This window comes from Nannospalax galili, unplaced genomic scaffold (assembly GCF_000622305.1).
Source record: "Nannospalax galili isolate Female #2095 unplaced genomic scaffold, S.galili_v1.0 scaffold25, whole genome shotgun sequence".
Lineage (NCBI taxonomy): Eukaryota > Metazoa > Chordata > Mammalia > Rodentia > Spalacidae > Nannospalax > Nannospalax galili.
Window position 1 is genome coordinate 1,515,315 of NW_008355642.1, and position 16,485 is coordinate 1,531,799.

Here is a 16,485-nt window from a genome sequence, read left to right on the forward strand (position 1 = left end):
AAGATTTACTTTTGGGAATATTAAACAAATACGTCCCTGAAACTAAGAGACTAGAACATTTGTAAAGGAAACATGGTCATTTTTGTACCTTGATTCAGTCTGTACAATAACACTTTATATGTTAAAGGATCCTCACAACAGTTTTTCCACATGTATCACCAATAACTCTGGCAAATAAGGTTCACACTATTCCCAGAGAAGCCATGCAATGTAACCCTGGCTACACTGGGTTATGATTTTGACCCTTTTAGACTTGAAGATAGGCATGTATCCTCCCAATGTCTTTCTTGAGAGGGGAGTCACTGAGATATATTTTATGTTCGTTTAAGTCATTTGCCAGTGACTGTCTCAGCCCTAGTTGAGATGACAGTGACTGAACTAACAAAGTGATGGATGCATTCAGGATGGAGAGAAGTGAAGAAGGCAAAAATCAATGGAACCTGTTATGTAATTGGCTATGTGAGCCTGAGGGTTAAAAAAAAAAAAAGGAAGGAAGTTTAGGATGCTTACGGATTGAGGGGTACCTACTGTTTTATTCAACCAGTCTTCTGGGAATTTTCTCTGTCCACCTCAATTTTATGTCCCAGCAGGAGCTGTCATGTGCTCATATGACCCTCCCCCTCAAGTCATCTAGGAATGTTCCGGTAATGGGCATTTGGTGTGGCTTCATCACTAAGTTTCCTCTCTCTCAATTTTTGTGCTTTGTTCTGAGAGAACTCAATCAATCACTCACCAAGTAGCTGCAAGTTGTAAAGCTGTAGAGCGGCACAGCCAACAGAAACACACTGTCAGCCAAGTACGTAATTTCAAATTTTCTAATGGCCATATTCAAAAGGAAACATGTGAAATCAATTTTAACAATATACTTTACTTAGCACAATGCATTCCATATTTTATTGTTTTACCCTGTATCAATATTTTCTTAATTAATGAAATGGTTTGCATCTTATTTTTCTTGTACTTGGTCTTCAAACTGCATGTATGTTTTTTGCTTAACAACATCATAATTTAGACTAGTCACATTTCAACTGCTCAATACTCACATGTAGCTACCAGACCGGATATTGCAGGTCTAGAGGACCTTATTGCCCACCAACATGCAGAGAGATATAGAAGTGAGGTGTGGATGGGCAAAACAAGAGTACTGGTGGCATTCAGTTTCCTCATTTGAGGAGATTTTGAACGATAGCTGCATGCCACCTTCGGTTCAGTAACTACCTAGAGAATCTACAAGATATTCCAATTTCCTTTCAATGATAACATACTTTGAGTATTTAAAATTATGTGTTCCCTGGGGCTGGAGAGATGGCTCAGAGGTTAAGAATACTGAATGTTGTTGCAGAAGACCCAGGTTCGAATCCCAGCACTCACATGGCCGCTAACAACTGTCCATAACTCCAGTTCCAGGGGAATCCGACAGCCTCTTCTGTCCTTTGTGGGCACTGCATGACATGGGTGCATTTACCTATATGCAGGCAATACATGCATACACATAAAAAAAATAAAAAAATAAGTAAAATATTTTTTAAAATTGTGTTCCCTAATATTACTAACAAGTTAAATTAATAAATTAATAAGGAATGACTTCAGTAATTTCTGTGACTCTACCCGAAGGATAGACATTTTACAAATATGTGTACCCATGCATCTGTTCTTAACAGGCATTATTGACTCCAAAGGTTAAAAACATTGAAAATGGAAACTGTGTTACTACAGCTAACCTCTAAAGCATTAGAATTTAATGACACAGTACACTATATAGTCCTTTCTCCTCCTGATCCCATGGCTCATTGCCAGTGCCCAGCATCACAGGCAAGTTCCCACCACATACTGCTAGCCTGAAAAAATATTCAAATCTTACATTTGAAATGTGGCTTCTTCTAAACGCATATCATTTTCATGTCATTATAAATTTGAAAAATCATGAGTCAAACTCTCCTAAATTTGGAAATTTCTGTAATTTTTCACTTTCCCTCTTGCCTAGAGATCCTAAATGTGACTGGAGAATCATTTTTCAACAATGTTCTAAGCAGCCACTACCAGTATCTAAAGGGTACATAAAAATAGAAGTGTATCAACATATATCAAAAGTTGCAATGCACATGCTTTATTCTTCCCCTTCATGAATGCTAAGACCCATCCTCATGACCACATCACATGTGAGGCACCATTGCCTTTCTTAGAAGTAACTGTCCTGAAGGAAGAATACATCTTCAGTGGGGACTAAAGAACATGCAATAGCAGAAGAAGATGAAGCCATAATTTGAGCAGATTTTATGGCTATATGTATTTTTGTTCCCAGGATGGGTGGGAACACTGGCCTACAAAAGTTTGGACACTGTGAAATGTGGTTAGCAATCAGAAGATTTGTTTGTTTGTTTTTGAGACAGGGTCTCACTGAGTAGCCTTTGCTGGCCTGGAACTATGTAGACCAGGCTGGCCTCAAATACACAGAGATGTTTGGCTCTGTCTCCCAGGTGTTAGGATTAAAAACATGCACCACCATGCCTGGCTTATAATCAAATGATTTAGTGAGGGTTTTCTGAATTCTGGTTTTTTTTTAATTTCATACATGAGTATTGTGTTTATTGATTTTTTAAATTTTTATTGATTCAACAATTTCATGCGATGTATTTTGATCATATTCAGACCCCTTCTCCCACCTTAACCTTTCCCTTACCACCTCTTCCCCCCGACTTTATGTCCTCTATTAGTAAATGGAAACCCCATCCATCTTATACAACATATCTAAACTGGGTGTCAGAGAAATCATGTTTCATTAGAATGTTGGGGATCTGTCAAAGTAAGGGCCCACTCCCTTTCCTTTATACATGGTTTGGGTCAGAATACTCCCAGGTTTCTTGGAATGGAATTTCCACACTTGTTTTTTATTTCTCTTACACACTGCTTAAGATTGTCAAGTAGGGATTTCTCTCTTCCTCAGCGATCAGTAATGTTTGTGTTTCCTCATCAAAGTCATTTAGTTATTCACAGTCCGAGTACATGCAGGTTACACTTTGGCTGATTCACGGCCTCACTCAGCACAAAGACCCTACTGTGGTCCAAAGTGTTCTCCAACGAGTTCATTCCCCAGAGGATTTTACTGTAGGTAGAAAAAGCAGCTAGGTCCTTACAGCACGTAGCAGTTAGCACACAGACTTCCAACCCAAGGTTCTATGAGTGGCTATTGGGATGTTTCACAGTTTCACGCAGTCACTTTATACCAGTGTCCTCCAACTTATTTTCTGAAATCTGTAGGCTTCTCAGGTTCCTGTTGCTGTTGATGACTACAGCCAGGTCTTGAAAGCCACTAGATGATAGTGGCCAGGCAAGAGTTAGTGCTCTGTGCAGTAGCTGTTTGCAGGCCCAGCCCCTCGGCAAAAGAAGTGTACACGGGGTGGCACGGTGGGATGGTTGAAGCCACCTCCTGGCTGCAGCTGCAGCCTTCCCCCTTAGCCCAAACTCAGTGACTAGGGGGCTGCTTCTCCCTCCAGGGCACAGGAAGTCAGGACTCAGTGTTTGCTTCCTAACAGTCAAGGACCCAGTTGGCTCTCTTGGTGTCCACTGCCCTCACATCTTCCTCCATGCCCAGTGGCTACAAATGATGAGACATCTTCTTACTGGAGTCACGTTAGAAGTCCTTATACCTAGAGCTGCCCCAGGCACTGCAATTGCTCCACTGCCCTCAGCCGTCATGCCACCATCTTCGCTCTCCAGTTATTTTCTTTCATACTTGCCAAGTCCTGAGTTCAGAATTTTGAGATCAATATAGAAACACCTATGGCCACCAAAATATTCACGGCTTGTGTGATAAGGTTCCTCACATGGTCCAGCACAAGGCTGGCTACCCAGGGCACGCTTCATTCCATTGCCATCAAGGTTTACCTTACTAAATCTTTTTGTTTGTTTGTTTGTTTTAAAAATACATGGAAAATGTCACTACGGTCTCCTCTGTTATTTATTTTTGTTTTGTTTGTATTGCTTTTGTTTCTGTTTTTGTTTTCTCGCAGGGCCTCACTATGTATCTCTCCCTGGCTAGCCTGGAACTCACCTTGTAGACCAGGCTCTACTTGCCTCTGCCTGAGATTAAAGTCATGTTCCACCATGTCCTGCTCCTGAATCATTCTTTATAACAGGCCCATTTCTTAAATATTCTATTTTTGGCTGTCATAAATAGAGATCATTGAAAAAAGAACTCAAAAATAATAAATGCTCTGATAAGAACTTCAGTCTCTGAATCAAACCTCTGGAAGCAATTTCCAATGACTCCAAACAGTTTCCTGCTGGCGTTGGTAGGATTTTCAAAGAGGAAAAGATAGTTGTGCAATTGTATCCAAAGAAGACCAGAAGCCAAGAGGCTGGGTTAGAAATCAGAGAGTCAGAAGCCCTCTCTCTTCTTGATTTCTCTACAGTTCTTCAGAAACTATTTTCCCTTCGTAAGAACTTCATTTGTGGAAGAGGAGGAAACTACATTTTTCAATTGACATATCCAGAGCTGACTGCACCCCAGTCAGCATTATTAGAATAATCGCTGATACAATGCTGCCCCCTAGCAATGGTTCAGCCCTGGCCTGGGCCCCAGTAGTCCTCTCCCCAGGCTGCTTGGACCCTTCTTAATACTCAGAGCATGTTCAAACAGAAAGGGAGGTGTGGACTAAGTTGGATCCCTAATGATAATTTAACAATGGTAAAGATGAATTAACTGAGACTCAGAATAGTCAAGTAACTTCCTCAAAGTCACACAGGTACAGCTGAAATTGGAACCCGTATTTACATCTTGTTTTGTTCCCTTCCCCTCTCCCCTCTTCCCACATTCTCTCAACTCCTCCCTCTCGGTGTAGACGTAGTTAGGTTTCTGTGATTAGGTTATGAAAAAACTCTGAGTGACATCAGTCAAAAAAGGAGTCAATGAATTATTATAACAATGAATTCTTTCTTTAGCTTATTTAAAATTTTAATGCAAGAAGGAAGAATATACAAGACTGACCACAAATCCCTGGGAATTCTGTTATGAAATAGGGTTTCTAGGTGTGCTGCAAATTCCAGCAGGCAAGCCCCCACTCACCTTAATTCAGAATAAACACAGTTGTACATGGTGATAGTTGAAAGAAAGTTATTGCAGGTCTGAGCCAGCGGGAAGAATCTGCCTTCCTGAACCTCCTCCCCTGATTAGCAGAGTTGAGAGTGGGATAAAAGTTAGCTGAACATATCCTCAGCATATTTCCAACAATACTTCTCCTAATAAGTTTCAGAACAGTTAAATTCCTAATAAAATATATTAGAAGGAAGATCAGTATTATTATCCATGAGGGAGATGCAATTCAAAACCAGAATGAGATACCACTTTGCCCACTGAGATGACTAGATTGAAAAGGTGAAGGGCTATTGATGGAGCTCAGTGGTAGAGTACTTGCCTGGCGTGCATGAGGCCCTGTGTTCAATCCAAGCATCACAAAAAAAGTAATAACGAGTAATAACCCTCACTCAGCTGATGAGAAAGGAAAATGGTCCTCCTACTTTGGAAAACTAGTTTGTCGGTTTTACAAAGGGTTAGCTATCTACTTAATGGAGCGAAAATGTATGGGTAGTCAAGAAATCAAAGCATATATGGAATTCCATGATTAAATTATTAATTTGTGTGATAACTTAAAAAATAATAATAATAAGAGAAGAATGCATTTTCACATGGGAATTTGTTTATGAATGTTTGTAGAAGCAGTATACATATGCATAAGTAGAACACAGTATGTGCATACAATGAGATACTGTTCAGCTAAGAAAAGGAATGAAGCACTGACACATGCCATAACATAGACAAACCCTGAAAACATTACAGTAAGTGTACGAAGCCAGTTATAAAAACCACATATGATTCCAATAGTGTGCAATGTCCAGAATAGGTTAACCTATAGGGACAGAAAATAGATAAATGGTTTCTGAAGCATGGGGAGAATGGCAAATGAATTCTACACTAAATTGATGATACTTTGTATGTGAAGTATATCTCAATAAAGCTATTACCAAAAATTTATCATAGCAGAGGAAACTATGGGAAAGCAAATCTGACTATTAAATATTAATGTCTACATCAGTGCTTAGACCAATGAGCATCTCCACAAAGGTTGTCACATGCTGGAACTTTAATTTTTCTGAAATCTTACCAGCTTTTCCAGGTCTGATTTAGCTGTGAGTGCAGCACCTTTTATATGAAAGGAGAATCATCCAAGCGTCTGTCAGAAAATGTCTGCTTTATGCTTTTTAGTGTTATAAGCACTAAAATCGAAACTACAGAGAAGATTAGCATGGCTCTTGCTTAAATATGATACACCAATGTAAACAGAAGCCCATGTTTTTTTTAATTTTCTTTTAGTGTGTGTGTGTGTGTGTGTGTGTGTGTGTGTGAGGGGGGGGGAGATGAGGGTGAGGAGTATACACTATGCCATGGCACACATGTGGATGTCAGAGGACAATTTTTGAGAGTCAATTCTCTCCTTCCACCATGGATTCCAGGAATTGAACTCAGGTCATCAGACTTTCCCAGTAAGCACTTTTACCTGATGAGCCCTCTTGCCAACCCTGTCCACATTTTGATTTTATTGCATTGTTGCAATTATCATATGATACAATTTGATGGTATATAGATCCCCTCCCTTATCCATAACTCCCAGTCAATTTAATGTTCTCTGTCTCTCTCTCTCTCTTTCTCTCTCTCTATCTCTCTCTCTCTCTCTCTCTCTGTGTGTGTGTGTATGGCCTATGGAGTCTAATTTGTGTCCCCAAATGTCCTTCAATGTGGGTCCATTCACTGGCCCTGATAAGAGTCACATCCCTATAAGACACTCAGTCCACAATTTTTTTTTTTTGGTCTTTTTGAGACAGGGTCTCCCTGTAGCCCCAGCTGGCCTGGAACTCACTATGTAGACCAGGCTGGTCTTGAACTCACAGACATCTGCCTGTGTCTGCCTCCCAAGTGCTGGGACTAAAGGCGTGCACCACCACGCCTGGCAAGTCCACAATTTTTTTTTTAAGAAGAATATGTCTGAATCTTGACTGGTAGTAGAGTGTATATGTAGAATTAGAAGGTCACAATTTGGGTCCTGGCTTCTGTGTAAATGTCCCTTTGTCAGTCAAAATCTCTCCTCACTGACCTATATTGGCCCTAGAGGAGCTAAGAGACTACTAGTGTACTGGTGTACTGGTAAGATCCTGCTTTCGTTTGGGTGCCCCTAGGGATTACCTTTTCTTTAGTTCAGGTTCAGCTATGAGTCTTCCCGACCCTTTCTCCAGCCTTGATTTGAGTTGGAAAAAAACTCTAGATTCTGGATTGCTTCTATTAAGTTGCCAAAACAGGGTCTAGGGCCTTTTCAGTGTGTATATTCTCTTCCAGTGTTAGAACCAGAAAAACCTTCCACAGGAGATATGAAATATATAATATATAATCACTTTCCTTCTTTATTTTCTCCCCCCATTTCATGAAGAAGAAACAAAAACATATTGAAAAATAAGTGCTAAAAAGAAGTCAGCACTTGGTATAACCATAAAAATCTCTTCCACCTCATTGAGAGGTGCCTGGGGGAGAATTTTAGCTTCCTTCTTCGCTGATAGCTCAGACCTAAGGCAGAGCTGCTCTGAGGTCATAGCTAGACAGTGAATAGAACCTCCTGAGGTTACTGATGCTTCACAATTATTAATTCTTGACTTTGAATGCTGAAGACATTTCCCAAATGGTAAGAAAAATTCATATCTAGAGTTATATTGGGGAAGGACAGAAAGTAGGATTATTTTTATTCATACTTCCAGTTTTATGAGCTTCAAATGTTGGCTGTTGTTCAGCAACAAATTTGTTCAGTGAGTCCTCAGGGGGGACATTTGGCTAAAACAATAAAACTTTATATATAGTGGAGCAGTTGTGTAGAGATCTAGGGACAGATTTTATGTGTTCAAATTCCAGCTTTGCTGCTTCTTTTCCCTGTAGCTTTGGGCCAGTTACTTAACTTCTCTGGGCCTAAGGTTCACAGTCTGTAAAACAAGATCAATAAGACCACCCACTTCTCAGAACTGGTGGTATTTTTCTCACAGGAACACAGAGCAAAAGTAATGTTATTTCAGTGTCCAGGTGACAAAGTATGGCATACAACTGAAAGGGGCATTCCTACCCTTTGAGTGAACTATCAGTATCTTCACCCAAAGCTATTCGAAAGCAGATGTGTTCAACTCTTCATTGCGGTAACGAAATACCTCATATAATCAATTCAAAATGAAGAAAGATTTGTTTTGTCTCATTATTTCACAAGTTTCTGGCCCTGGGTCACTGCTTCTAAGCGATGACGCTCAACTCGTGGTACCCAGGAAGCAGAAAGAGACAGACTGGAAGGGGCCAAGACATAGTTTCTCCTTACCTACATCTTCAAACTTGGCCCCAACTTCTTAAGTTTCCAGCACCTCCAAAAATAGTGCTACCAGCTGGGGACCAAGTCTTCAACACATGAGCCTATATATAGGGGACATTCAAGGTTCAAACCATAACTGGAGGGCAGCACTATTTAGACCTCTCATTGTGTAGTTGGTAATGCCCCAGAATCCACGTTCCCAACCCCAATAGGCCTCTTCTGCAGCTGGAGCAAGGACAAGTGGCTGCCCTAGCTGATCTCCACAAGGCAGGGTAAGAATCAAAGAACAACAGGAAACGACTGCTGCAGAACAAATGAAACTACAGAAATCTTCCCCAATGAACTGGAGAAAACCCTCAAGAATCTGAGGTCTGATAACGCACAGGTGAGGCCAGGGTTTGGTGCCACCTGAGTTGTCCCTACTTATGAGAAGTTATTTTTACCCATGGGTCAGTGAGACCTAAAGAAACATGAACTACCATTTTTTTTCAGCAGGCAAAATGGTCCCAAGTACTTGGGTATATGATAGCCTGGCTCCATGGACCGGCTGAGTAGCTCTTGAAACATTTCTAAATATAACCATTAGGGTTGGTGGACAAGGGACTGAGCTCAGAGTATGATTGGCCATCATCAGTTCCATTTATCTCTAGTGAGAGGAAAAAAATGAAAGGAAGATGAGTGGCGGGGGGAGAACACAGGAATTGCCATTGCTCTCTATTATCATGGCCATAAGAAAATGAGGTTCATTTTGAAGACATTTTCTTTCCTTTATGCATTTTGCAACATGAGTTGTGACTTCCATATCATTCACTTCTCTTTCCATAGATTTTGCTCTTTTCTGAGATAACAGCAAGCCTGGTTGAACATGAATACCCATACTCCATTTGGGTCTGGACTGAGTCATATGTAAGCCAATGGGTACAGAAAAGAGGGTGAAAGCTGGGTCCCCTGGGGCCAATTGTCTCCTTGCCTGGAATTTATGTTGCCCAATTTACTGTGCCCTCTTTTTCCTCAGGCAACAGTGTTGGCTATTGAGGCAGCTAAAGGCATCCCCCAGAGCCAGATTCTCACGTACAGTACCATGAGCCTGCCAAATTGTCTGCTAGTCTTTGCTTTTCCTGAGAATAATTTTCTTCTTCCTGGAATTAGACCCAATGTTTAGGGTAATGTAGCAGCAGACTAGAATCCCCAGAGAGGCCTTAGGTTCTGCCCTTGTTGTTCCTCCCCCACTGCCACCACACTAGATCATTCGGCCAACCAATGCCCTGGACTGTTGCACAGAAGCCCCAAGCTGCCTCTGACCCCTTTGTCTATCCTGATTCCAAACTGCCACCAACTTAGCTTTAGAAAATATTTCTAATTTTGCCATTAATTCAGTTTCTTAAAGATCTGTGAGTATCCCAATTATATTATTAAACAAATAAATGGGTCATATTGTATCAAATTTCCCATTCTCCTGTTTCTTATCTTAAAGGTCTTCAGAATTTAGATCTGAATTATTTAAATATGTTTTTGCTTATTGTTTACCCCTTCCTTAATTGGAATGAAATTTTTATATGAGAAAAAGTGTTCTCTCTCCCTGAAATAGGGGTTGGCAAGATGGCTCAGGAAGTAAAAGCAATTGCTAACCAGGCCTGAAGGCCTGAATCTGATCCCCAGGATCCACATGGTGGAAAGAGAGAACCAACTCCCAAAAGTTGTCCTCAGACCTCTACATATACATTGTGGGGCCCCATTCCCCACCCCCTCCAAATAAATAAAGGTTAAGAAACTTAAGAACTTAATAAATCAAAACTGGCCACAATTCATTTTTTCACAAATGACTTTTATTTGTATGATTACAAATGTAATACATGCTTACTCTAGAGAATCTGCAAAGTACAGAGAACAATAAAAAGAAGAAAATGAAGATCATTCATAACCCACCACCTGAAGGCAAACACTGTTCATATTAGGTTCTAATTAGCTATGCCGGTTTAGAGACCAAGACCCTTTTGAAGAGTGATGGCCATGAAGCACAAAAGCCAAGGAAAGTGAGGGCAATTAACAACTGAGGGGATCACCCAGAGGTCAGAGCTAGAGATTCCACACTGAAGCACAAGGGCCATAAGCAACAGATCAAGAGGTCAGATGCTAACAACACAAAACCAACTTGGGTTACTGTAACACTGTAGTGAGATGGTGCTTGTCAAGAGCTTAGCCCAGTACCTATCACATGGCACATTATCAACAATTGTTAGCCGTTACTGTCACTACTAATAAGACTGTGGGTCTAAACAAATGGTTCAGGATGGATACTGGGCCCTAGAGACCCATTTTACGTACTATGAGTTGGGGCATATAAGGGCAAGACTACTGGTTTGAAAGAGTAATATAGGAGTGGGTATCTCTCTCTCTCTCTCTATGTTCCCTTGCCAGGTGGAATGGGACCAGGGTTTCCTCAACTTTGCCTGATGACAAATGGCAAGACACTCTAAGGTGTTTTGAGGTAGGACATGATTTCTCCTGCCCAGACTTCTCCCTGGACCAAAAATAGAACTGGCCATGATGATGATGGGAGTCAGAACCTCATACACTACACAGTCTTGTAGTCCATACTGATTGTCGGGGCAGGTTACAGGCATGTAGGTGAAAGAGAAGGTCAAGGCAACCAAGTAGGAAGTAAGGTGAGATGTGTCTGTAGGGGAAGGCTGGAGGGTGAAGGCAACAAGGCTTATGATGTAGTTGAATGGAATGGGTCCAGGAACCAGTCCTCAAATTAGCAGCCAAGTCAGAAATCACAGAAGATTCCAGGGAGCACTACTTGTTAGTAGGGCCCTTCTGATGAACTATGCTCTTTCGAAGATGGTCATGAAGACTTTCTTGGGGGTCTCCATGTTCTTTCAGGTAATAACATCGTTTGGGAACATGCTGGTGCTGTATGGGAAAAAAAACACCAGAAATAAGAACTACAATTCCTGTGACAAAAGACATTCTGCTTGGTTAAGTTCTGTAAGCTGGCAAGCCAAAGAACTCGGCTAATTTATCAGACTTGTAAAAGTGTGACCAGGTACTAGGCTAACCAAATCCCCTAGTGACTTGAGTCCACAACACATGTGGTTATAGGTAGAATCAGTCCATAAAAGAAGAAGTCCCTCCCTTAGAATCAAGTTTACATTAAGTAGAATTGGGACTGAGCCTAGTAAGCTCTCTTGTAATCAAAAGACAGTGCTTTAAGCATCCCAAGCCCTCTGTAACTTGGGTTGGACATTGCTCCTGAAAATAGCTAATATACCCAAAATAATCCACACTCGGTGATAAAATTCTGCATTGGGCTTTCATGGACTGGGAATTGAGTACCTCCCTCTTGCCTCTTCCTTAATTCTACTTGGAAAAGTAAGAGTGTAATCCCACCCCATCATTATCTGCTTGTTTTCCTCCTCAGAAACAGTGAGCATATGCCCCCTTCATTACCTCCTCAGTCTGCTGCTGAGAGCTCAGTTCATTCTCCATGACCTCCTCATTGTTCCGCTTACAGGATGTCGGCACAACCTGGCTTGAGTTGCCTGGGGAATCCTTCTCTTCAGCCAGCTGGCACTCAGTGTAGAGAGACCTGTCTATCAGTTCCTTTAGGCTGCCGGCCACCTTCAGGAAGATACGACCCATTTTGGTGGTAACAGCTTCAGAGAGTCCTTCCAGAAACCTGGTCCGTAGAATGGCATCAGACCAAGACAAATGTCGAGCCAGCAGCAGGAAGTCAGTGGCATACTGCCTAACTGACTTCTGGCCCTGCTTGGGATGGCAAAGAACAGCACTAAGGATGTCTATCTCAGACAGGGAGTCATATAAACCATGTGATCTTCTCAGAAAAGATTTATTTTCACTGGAGAGGGGGTTTCCTACCTCCATCTGCAAAATGGACCACCTCTCTGCTGCCCCCAGATGAAGAGATACCAGAAATGCCATTTTCTCAGAATCATTCAAAAATCCCTTCATTTGCTTCTCTTCATCAATCTCCGCATCTTCTTCCATGGAGCATGAACCACGAGCTGCTTCTTGCTCTTCTAAGAGGTAACAGAGTGCTGGGGTCAACATACCAAAGGAAGGCACTTCCTTCGGTGGTGGCTTCTTCATTTCAGGGATTGCACCGCTCATGTGTGGTGTGGTCTTTGATCCAGGGCCTGTGACTCTAATGTGCGAGGTAGATGCCTCTCCAGAGACTGTGGCTTTCCTATCCAGACTGGACATAATTCCAAAGGCTGTTTGTGGTGTGGACATTGTTCCAGGTTCCGGGGCCCTCATTAGTGGCATGGACATCCCTCCAGAGGCTGTAGCTGTCGTCTGTGGCATGGATATCCCTTCTAAACTTGTAGCTCTCGGTAGTGGCATCGACATCATTCCTCTCACAAGTGGTATAGCTACCTCTCCAGAAGCTGAGGCTCTCAGTGGGGGTATAGCCACCCCTTCAGAAGTTATATATGTCGACTGTGGCAAGGATGTAGCTTTAGAGCTCATGACTTTGGTTTTTGGAGTTGACATTGCTCCAGAGGGCATGGTTTTCATTAGTGGTATGGATATCTCTCCAGAAGTCATGGATGACATCAAAGGCATGGGCATGGTTCCAGAGGCTGAAGCTCTCACTAATGGCTTGGACATTCCTCCAGAGGCCATAGCTGTCAGTTGTGAAGTGGACATCTTTCCAGAGGTTGGGGCTCTTGTTAACTCTGTGGCCACAGCTCCAGGAGTAGAAACTCTCCTTAGTGGTGTAGACACAGTTGAAGAGGCAGGTGTTCTGACTGGTGGTGGAGAGATGCCTTCAGTGGTTTGAGTTTGCACTGGGAGTGGGCACATATCTCCACAGTCTGTGGCCATCATTTGTGGTATAGACTTTGCTCTAGAAGCTGTGGTTCTCATCGGTGGCACAGACATCCCTCCAGAGGCTGTTGGTCTCACTAGTGGTGTGGACGCCGATGCAGGGGCTGAAGCCTTCATCGGTGGCATGGACATCATTCCTGAGGCTGTGGCTGGCATTTGTGGGGCAGATATTGTTCCATAAGCCAAAGCTCTTGGAGGTGGAGCTGTCTCTCCAGAAGTTGAAGGTCTCAGTGACAGAGGCGTCTCTCCAGAAGAAGCTCTATTGTGCAGTGTGGGCATCTCTGAAGAGTCTGAGGCTCTGGTTAGGGGTGTGGACATTGGTCCAGAAGCATGATCACTCATCTGCATCACTCCTGGGGTCATGGGTCTCATAAGTGATGTGGACAGCCCTCCGGAGTCTTGAGTGCTCATTGGCTGGCTAGACATCTTCCCAGAGGCTGTGGCTCTCATGAGTGTTGTGGGTGTTGCTCCAGGACCTGAGGATCTCATCAGAGGCACAGACATACCTCCAGATGTGGTGGTTGTCATCTGCAATGTGGACATCGCTCCAGAAGCCGTGGCTCTCATTAGCAGTGTGGACATCCCTCCCGAAGCTGTATCTGTTATTTGTGGCATGGACAGGGCTCCAGGAGCTGTGTCTCTTATTAGTGGTGCGGGCATTGCTCCAGAGGGTGCAGTTGTCATTTGTTGCATGAACATGGTTCCAGAAGGTTTGGATGTCATTAGTGGCTGGGACAATGTTCCAGAGGCTGGAGCTCTCATTTGTGGCATGGATGTCACTCCCGAGGCTGTGTCTCTCATTAACAGTGTGGACGTTGATCCAGAGGTTTTGGCTGTCGTTAATGGACTAGACATCACTCCAGATGCTGTGGTTCTTATTTGTTGTGTAGATGTCAATCCTGAGACCGTGCTTCTCATTTGTAATGTGGACATTGGCCCAGAGACTGGAGCTCGGATTTTCTGTGTGGACACTGACCCAGAGGCTGGGACTGTTGATTGTGACATAGACATTTCAGAGTCTGTGGCTGTAACCAGTTGTGTGGACATCACCGCAGAAGCTGGACATCTTACTCGCTGTGTGGACACTGTTCCATTTGCTGTGGCCTTCATAAAGCCCATGGGCATTGCTCCAGAAGGCGTGGCCATTGCTCCAGAAGGCATGGCCATTGCTAAATGTGTAGACATCACACTGGAGGCTGCAGTTGACATTTGCTCTGTGAACATTGCTCCAGGGCTTGTGACAGCCATCATTGGAGTGGACATTGATCCAGAGACTGGGACTGTCTTTTGTGATGTAGAAGATCTCATTAGTGATGGAGCCGTTGCTCCTGTATCAGAAGCTCTTGCCGGCAGTGTGGACATCATTCCAGTGGTTGTGGCTCTAATTGGTGGAGCAGGCATGATCTCAGAGTCAAAACTTTGTGTTAGGTGTGGAGACATCACTCCAGAAGCAGAGGCTGCCATCGGCTGGGTGGGCATCACTGTGGAGGTTAGAGCTGTCATTAGCAGTGGGGATATTGCCTCGGCATCTGGGGCTGACTTTGATAATGTAGATATTTCTCCAGCTTCTGGCATAGACAATAGTGGTGTGGACATTGCTCCAGAATCAGAAGCAGACATTGGCAGTGAAGACATGACTCCAGAGTCTGGGCCTGACATGAGCATAGGGGGCATTCCCTCAGAGTCTTGAGGGTTTGTGAGCTGGGTTGATGTTTCTCCAGAAGCTAGGGCCGACATTATTAAAGAAGACAGCACTTCAGAATCTGTGCCTGACATAAGCAGTGATGATATCTCTCCAGAAGCTAGGGCAGTCATTAGCACTTTGGACATCGCTTCCGTGTCCTCATCTGTAATTTGCAACGGGGACATTGCTTCAGAGCCGGGAGTTGTCATTGGTAGTGTGGGTGTCATTCCAGGGTTTATATCTGGAATCAGGAGTGGGGAGATCTCACCAGGATCTGAGCCTAGCATTAATGTTGTGGACATTGCCTCAGAGGATGAAGCACTCATTATAGGCGCAGACATTGCCCCAGAGGATGAAACCGGCATTGCCAATGGTGATACCTCTGTAGAATCTGGTGTTGCCATTAGCGCTGCAGACATTGTCCCAAAGTCAGGAATTGTCATCATCCCTGGGGACATTATCCCATAGTCTGAAGTGGACAATAATGGGGACAATGTTCCGGAATCTGAAGCTGGTATTATCAGTGGGGACAGCACCCCAGAGTCTGAGACTGGCATCAGCAGTGGGGACAGTGTTCCAGAATCTGAGGTTGGCATTAGCAGAGGAGACAGTGTCCCAGAGTCAGAGCTTGGCATTATTGGTGGGGACAGTGCTCCAGAGTTGGGTGTTCCCATGAGTGATGTGGTCATACTGTCAAAGGCTGGAGATGTCATCAACTGTGTAGATGTCCCTCCAGGGTCAGAGGCTGAAGTTGAGACCATAGGCAAATGAGAATGCAGGATTTGGAGCTCTGCTCTGTTCTCTGTTGTTGGTCTAGGGAAAGTTGTGCCCCTGTTTTGGGGGTCGGCATTTTCTTCCCTCATCATGCTGTTGAATCGCCGTGAATGTACTGGTATTGACATATCCACCACAAGACAGTGTGAACGGAGGTCTTAAAGTGATGACATCAGGGATCCTTTCTGACTCCCACAGGTCAAGGAAATCTATAAATAGCAAAGTTTAGAGGTCAAAAGCCAATTTCAAAACATAGACAAATAATTCATAGATGCCTGCTTTTATATGTTGTCATGAATATGGCATTGAAGGTGGACCTATCAGTTTGAAGAAACTGTGAAGCATCAAATAGCATAAAAATTCCTGAAGTCAGAGCAATCATCCTCTGTCCTTTACAAACCAACCCACCCAGTTACACAGCACAGTCTCCAAATTTATAAACACCAACAGCAGGCTCTGAAGCCAGGCAGTCCTTGATCAAATGAGTCAGCAGCACCACCTTCTGGCCAATTGTGAGAAGTACAGGTTTCAGGGCTATGTTCGCCCACTGCAGCAGTCAAAAATCAACATAATTGCTGGCAGACCTGGATCAAAAAGCCCTTCGCCTCACGATAATCATTAGTTCCTAGAGCTAATTGAATCTTGCCAGTGGTTTAATCCAGATTTTGCTAGTATTATGTATTTGAATGTCTTTTCTCAAGTAGCACATTTATCTACACAATGATTCAGAATAGCATTCTACAAAGTAAAAGCCTTGTTTAATGTCATCATCATCATCATTAA

The 16,485-nt window shown here is 43.1% G+C and overlaps 1 protein-coding gene and 1 non-coding gene across 6 annotated transcripts in view; one reads left to right on the forward strand and one right to left on the reverse strand.

Annotated features, from left to right (window-relative positions):
• The first annotated feature begins 6,251 nt into the window (after positions 1-6,251).
• On the forward strand, positions 6,252-6,355 carry LOC115067669. Its single transcript, XR_003847040.1, has one exon. It is a non-coding gene; the product is annotated as a U6 spliceosomal RNA (small nuclear RNA).
• Positions 6,356-10,227: 3,872 nt separating this feature from the next.
• Rtl9 (retrotransposon Gag like 9) overlaps positions 10,228-16,485 on the reverse strand; it is a 45,777-nt gene continuing 39,519 nt past the window's right edge. For all 5 annotated transcript variants that reach the window (XM_029556072.1, XM_008852954.3, XM_029556070.1 and 2 more), the window contains 2 exons: positions 11,844-15,911; positions 10,228-11,306 (listed from right to left, as the gene is read on the reverse strand). In XM_029556072.1, the coding sequence (XP_029411932.1) occupies positions 11,190-11,306; positions 11,844-15,830 (4,104 nt within the window). In that variant the 5' untranslated portion in view covers positions 15,831-15,911 and the 3' untranslated portion in view covers positions 10,228-11,189. The remainder of the gene's footprint in view (positions 11,307-11,843; positions 15,912-16,485) is intronic.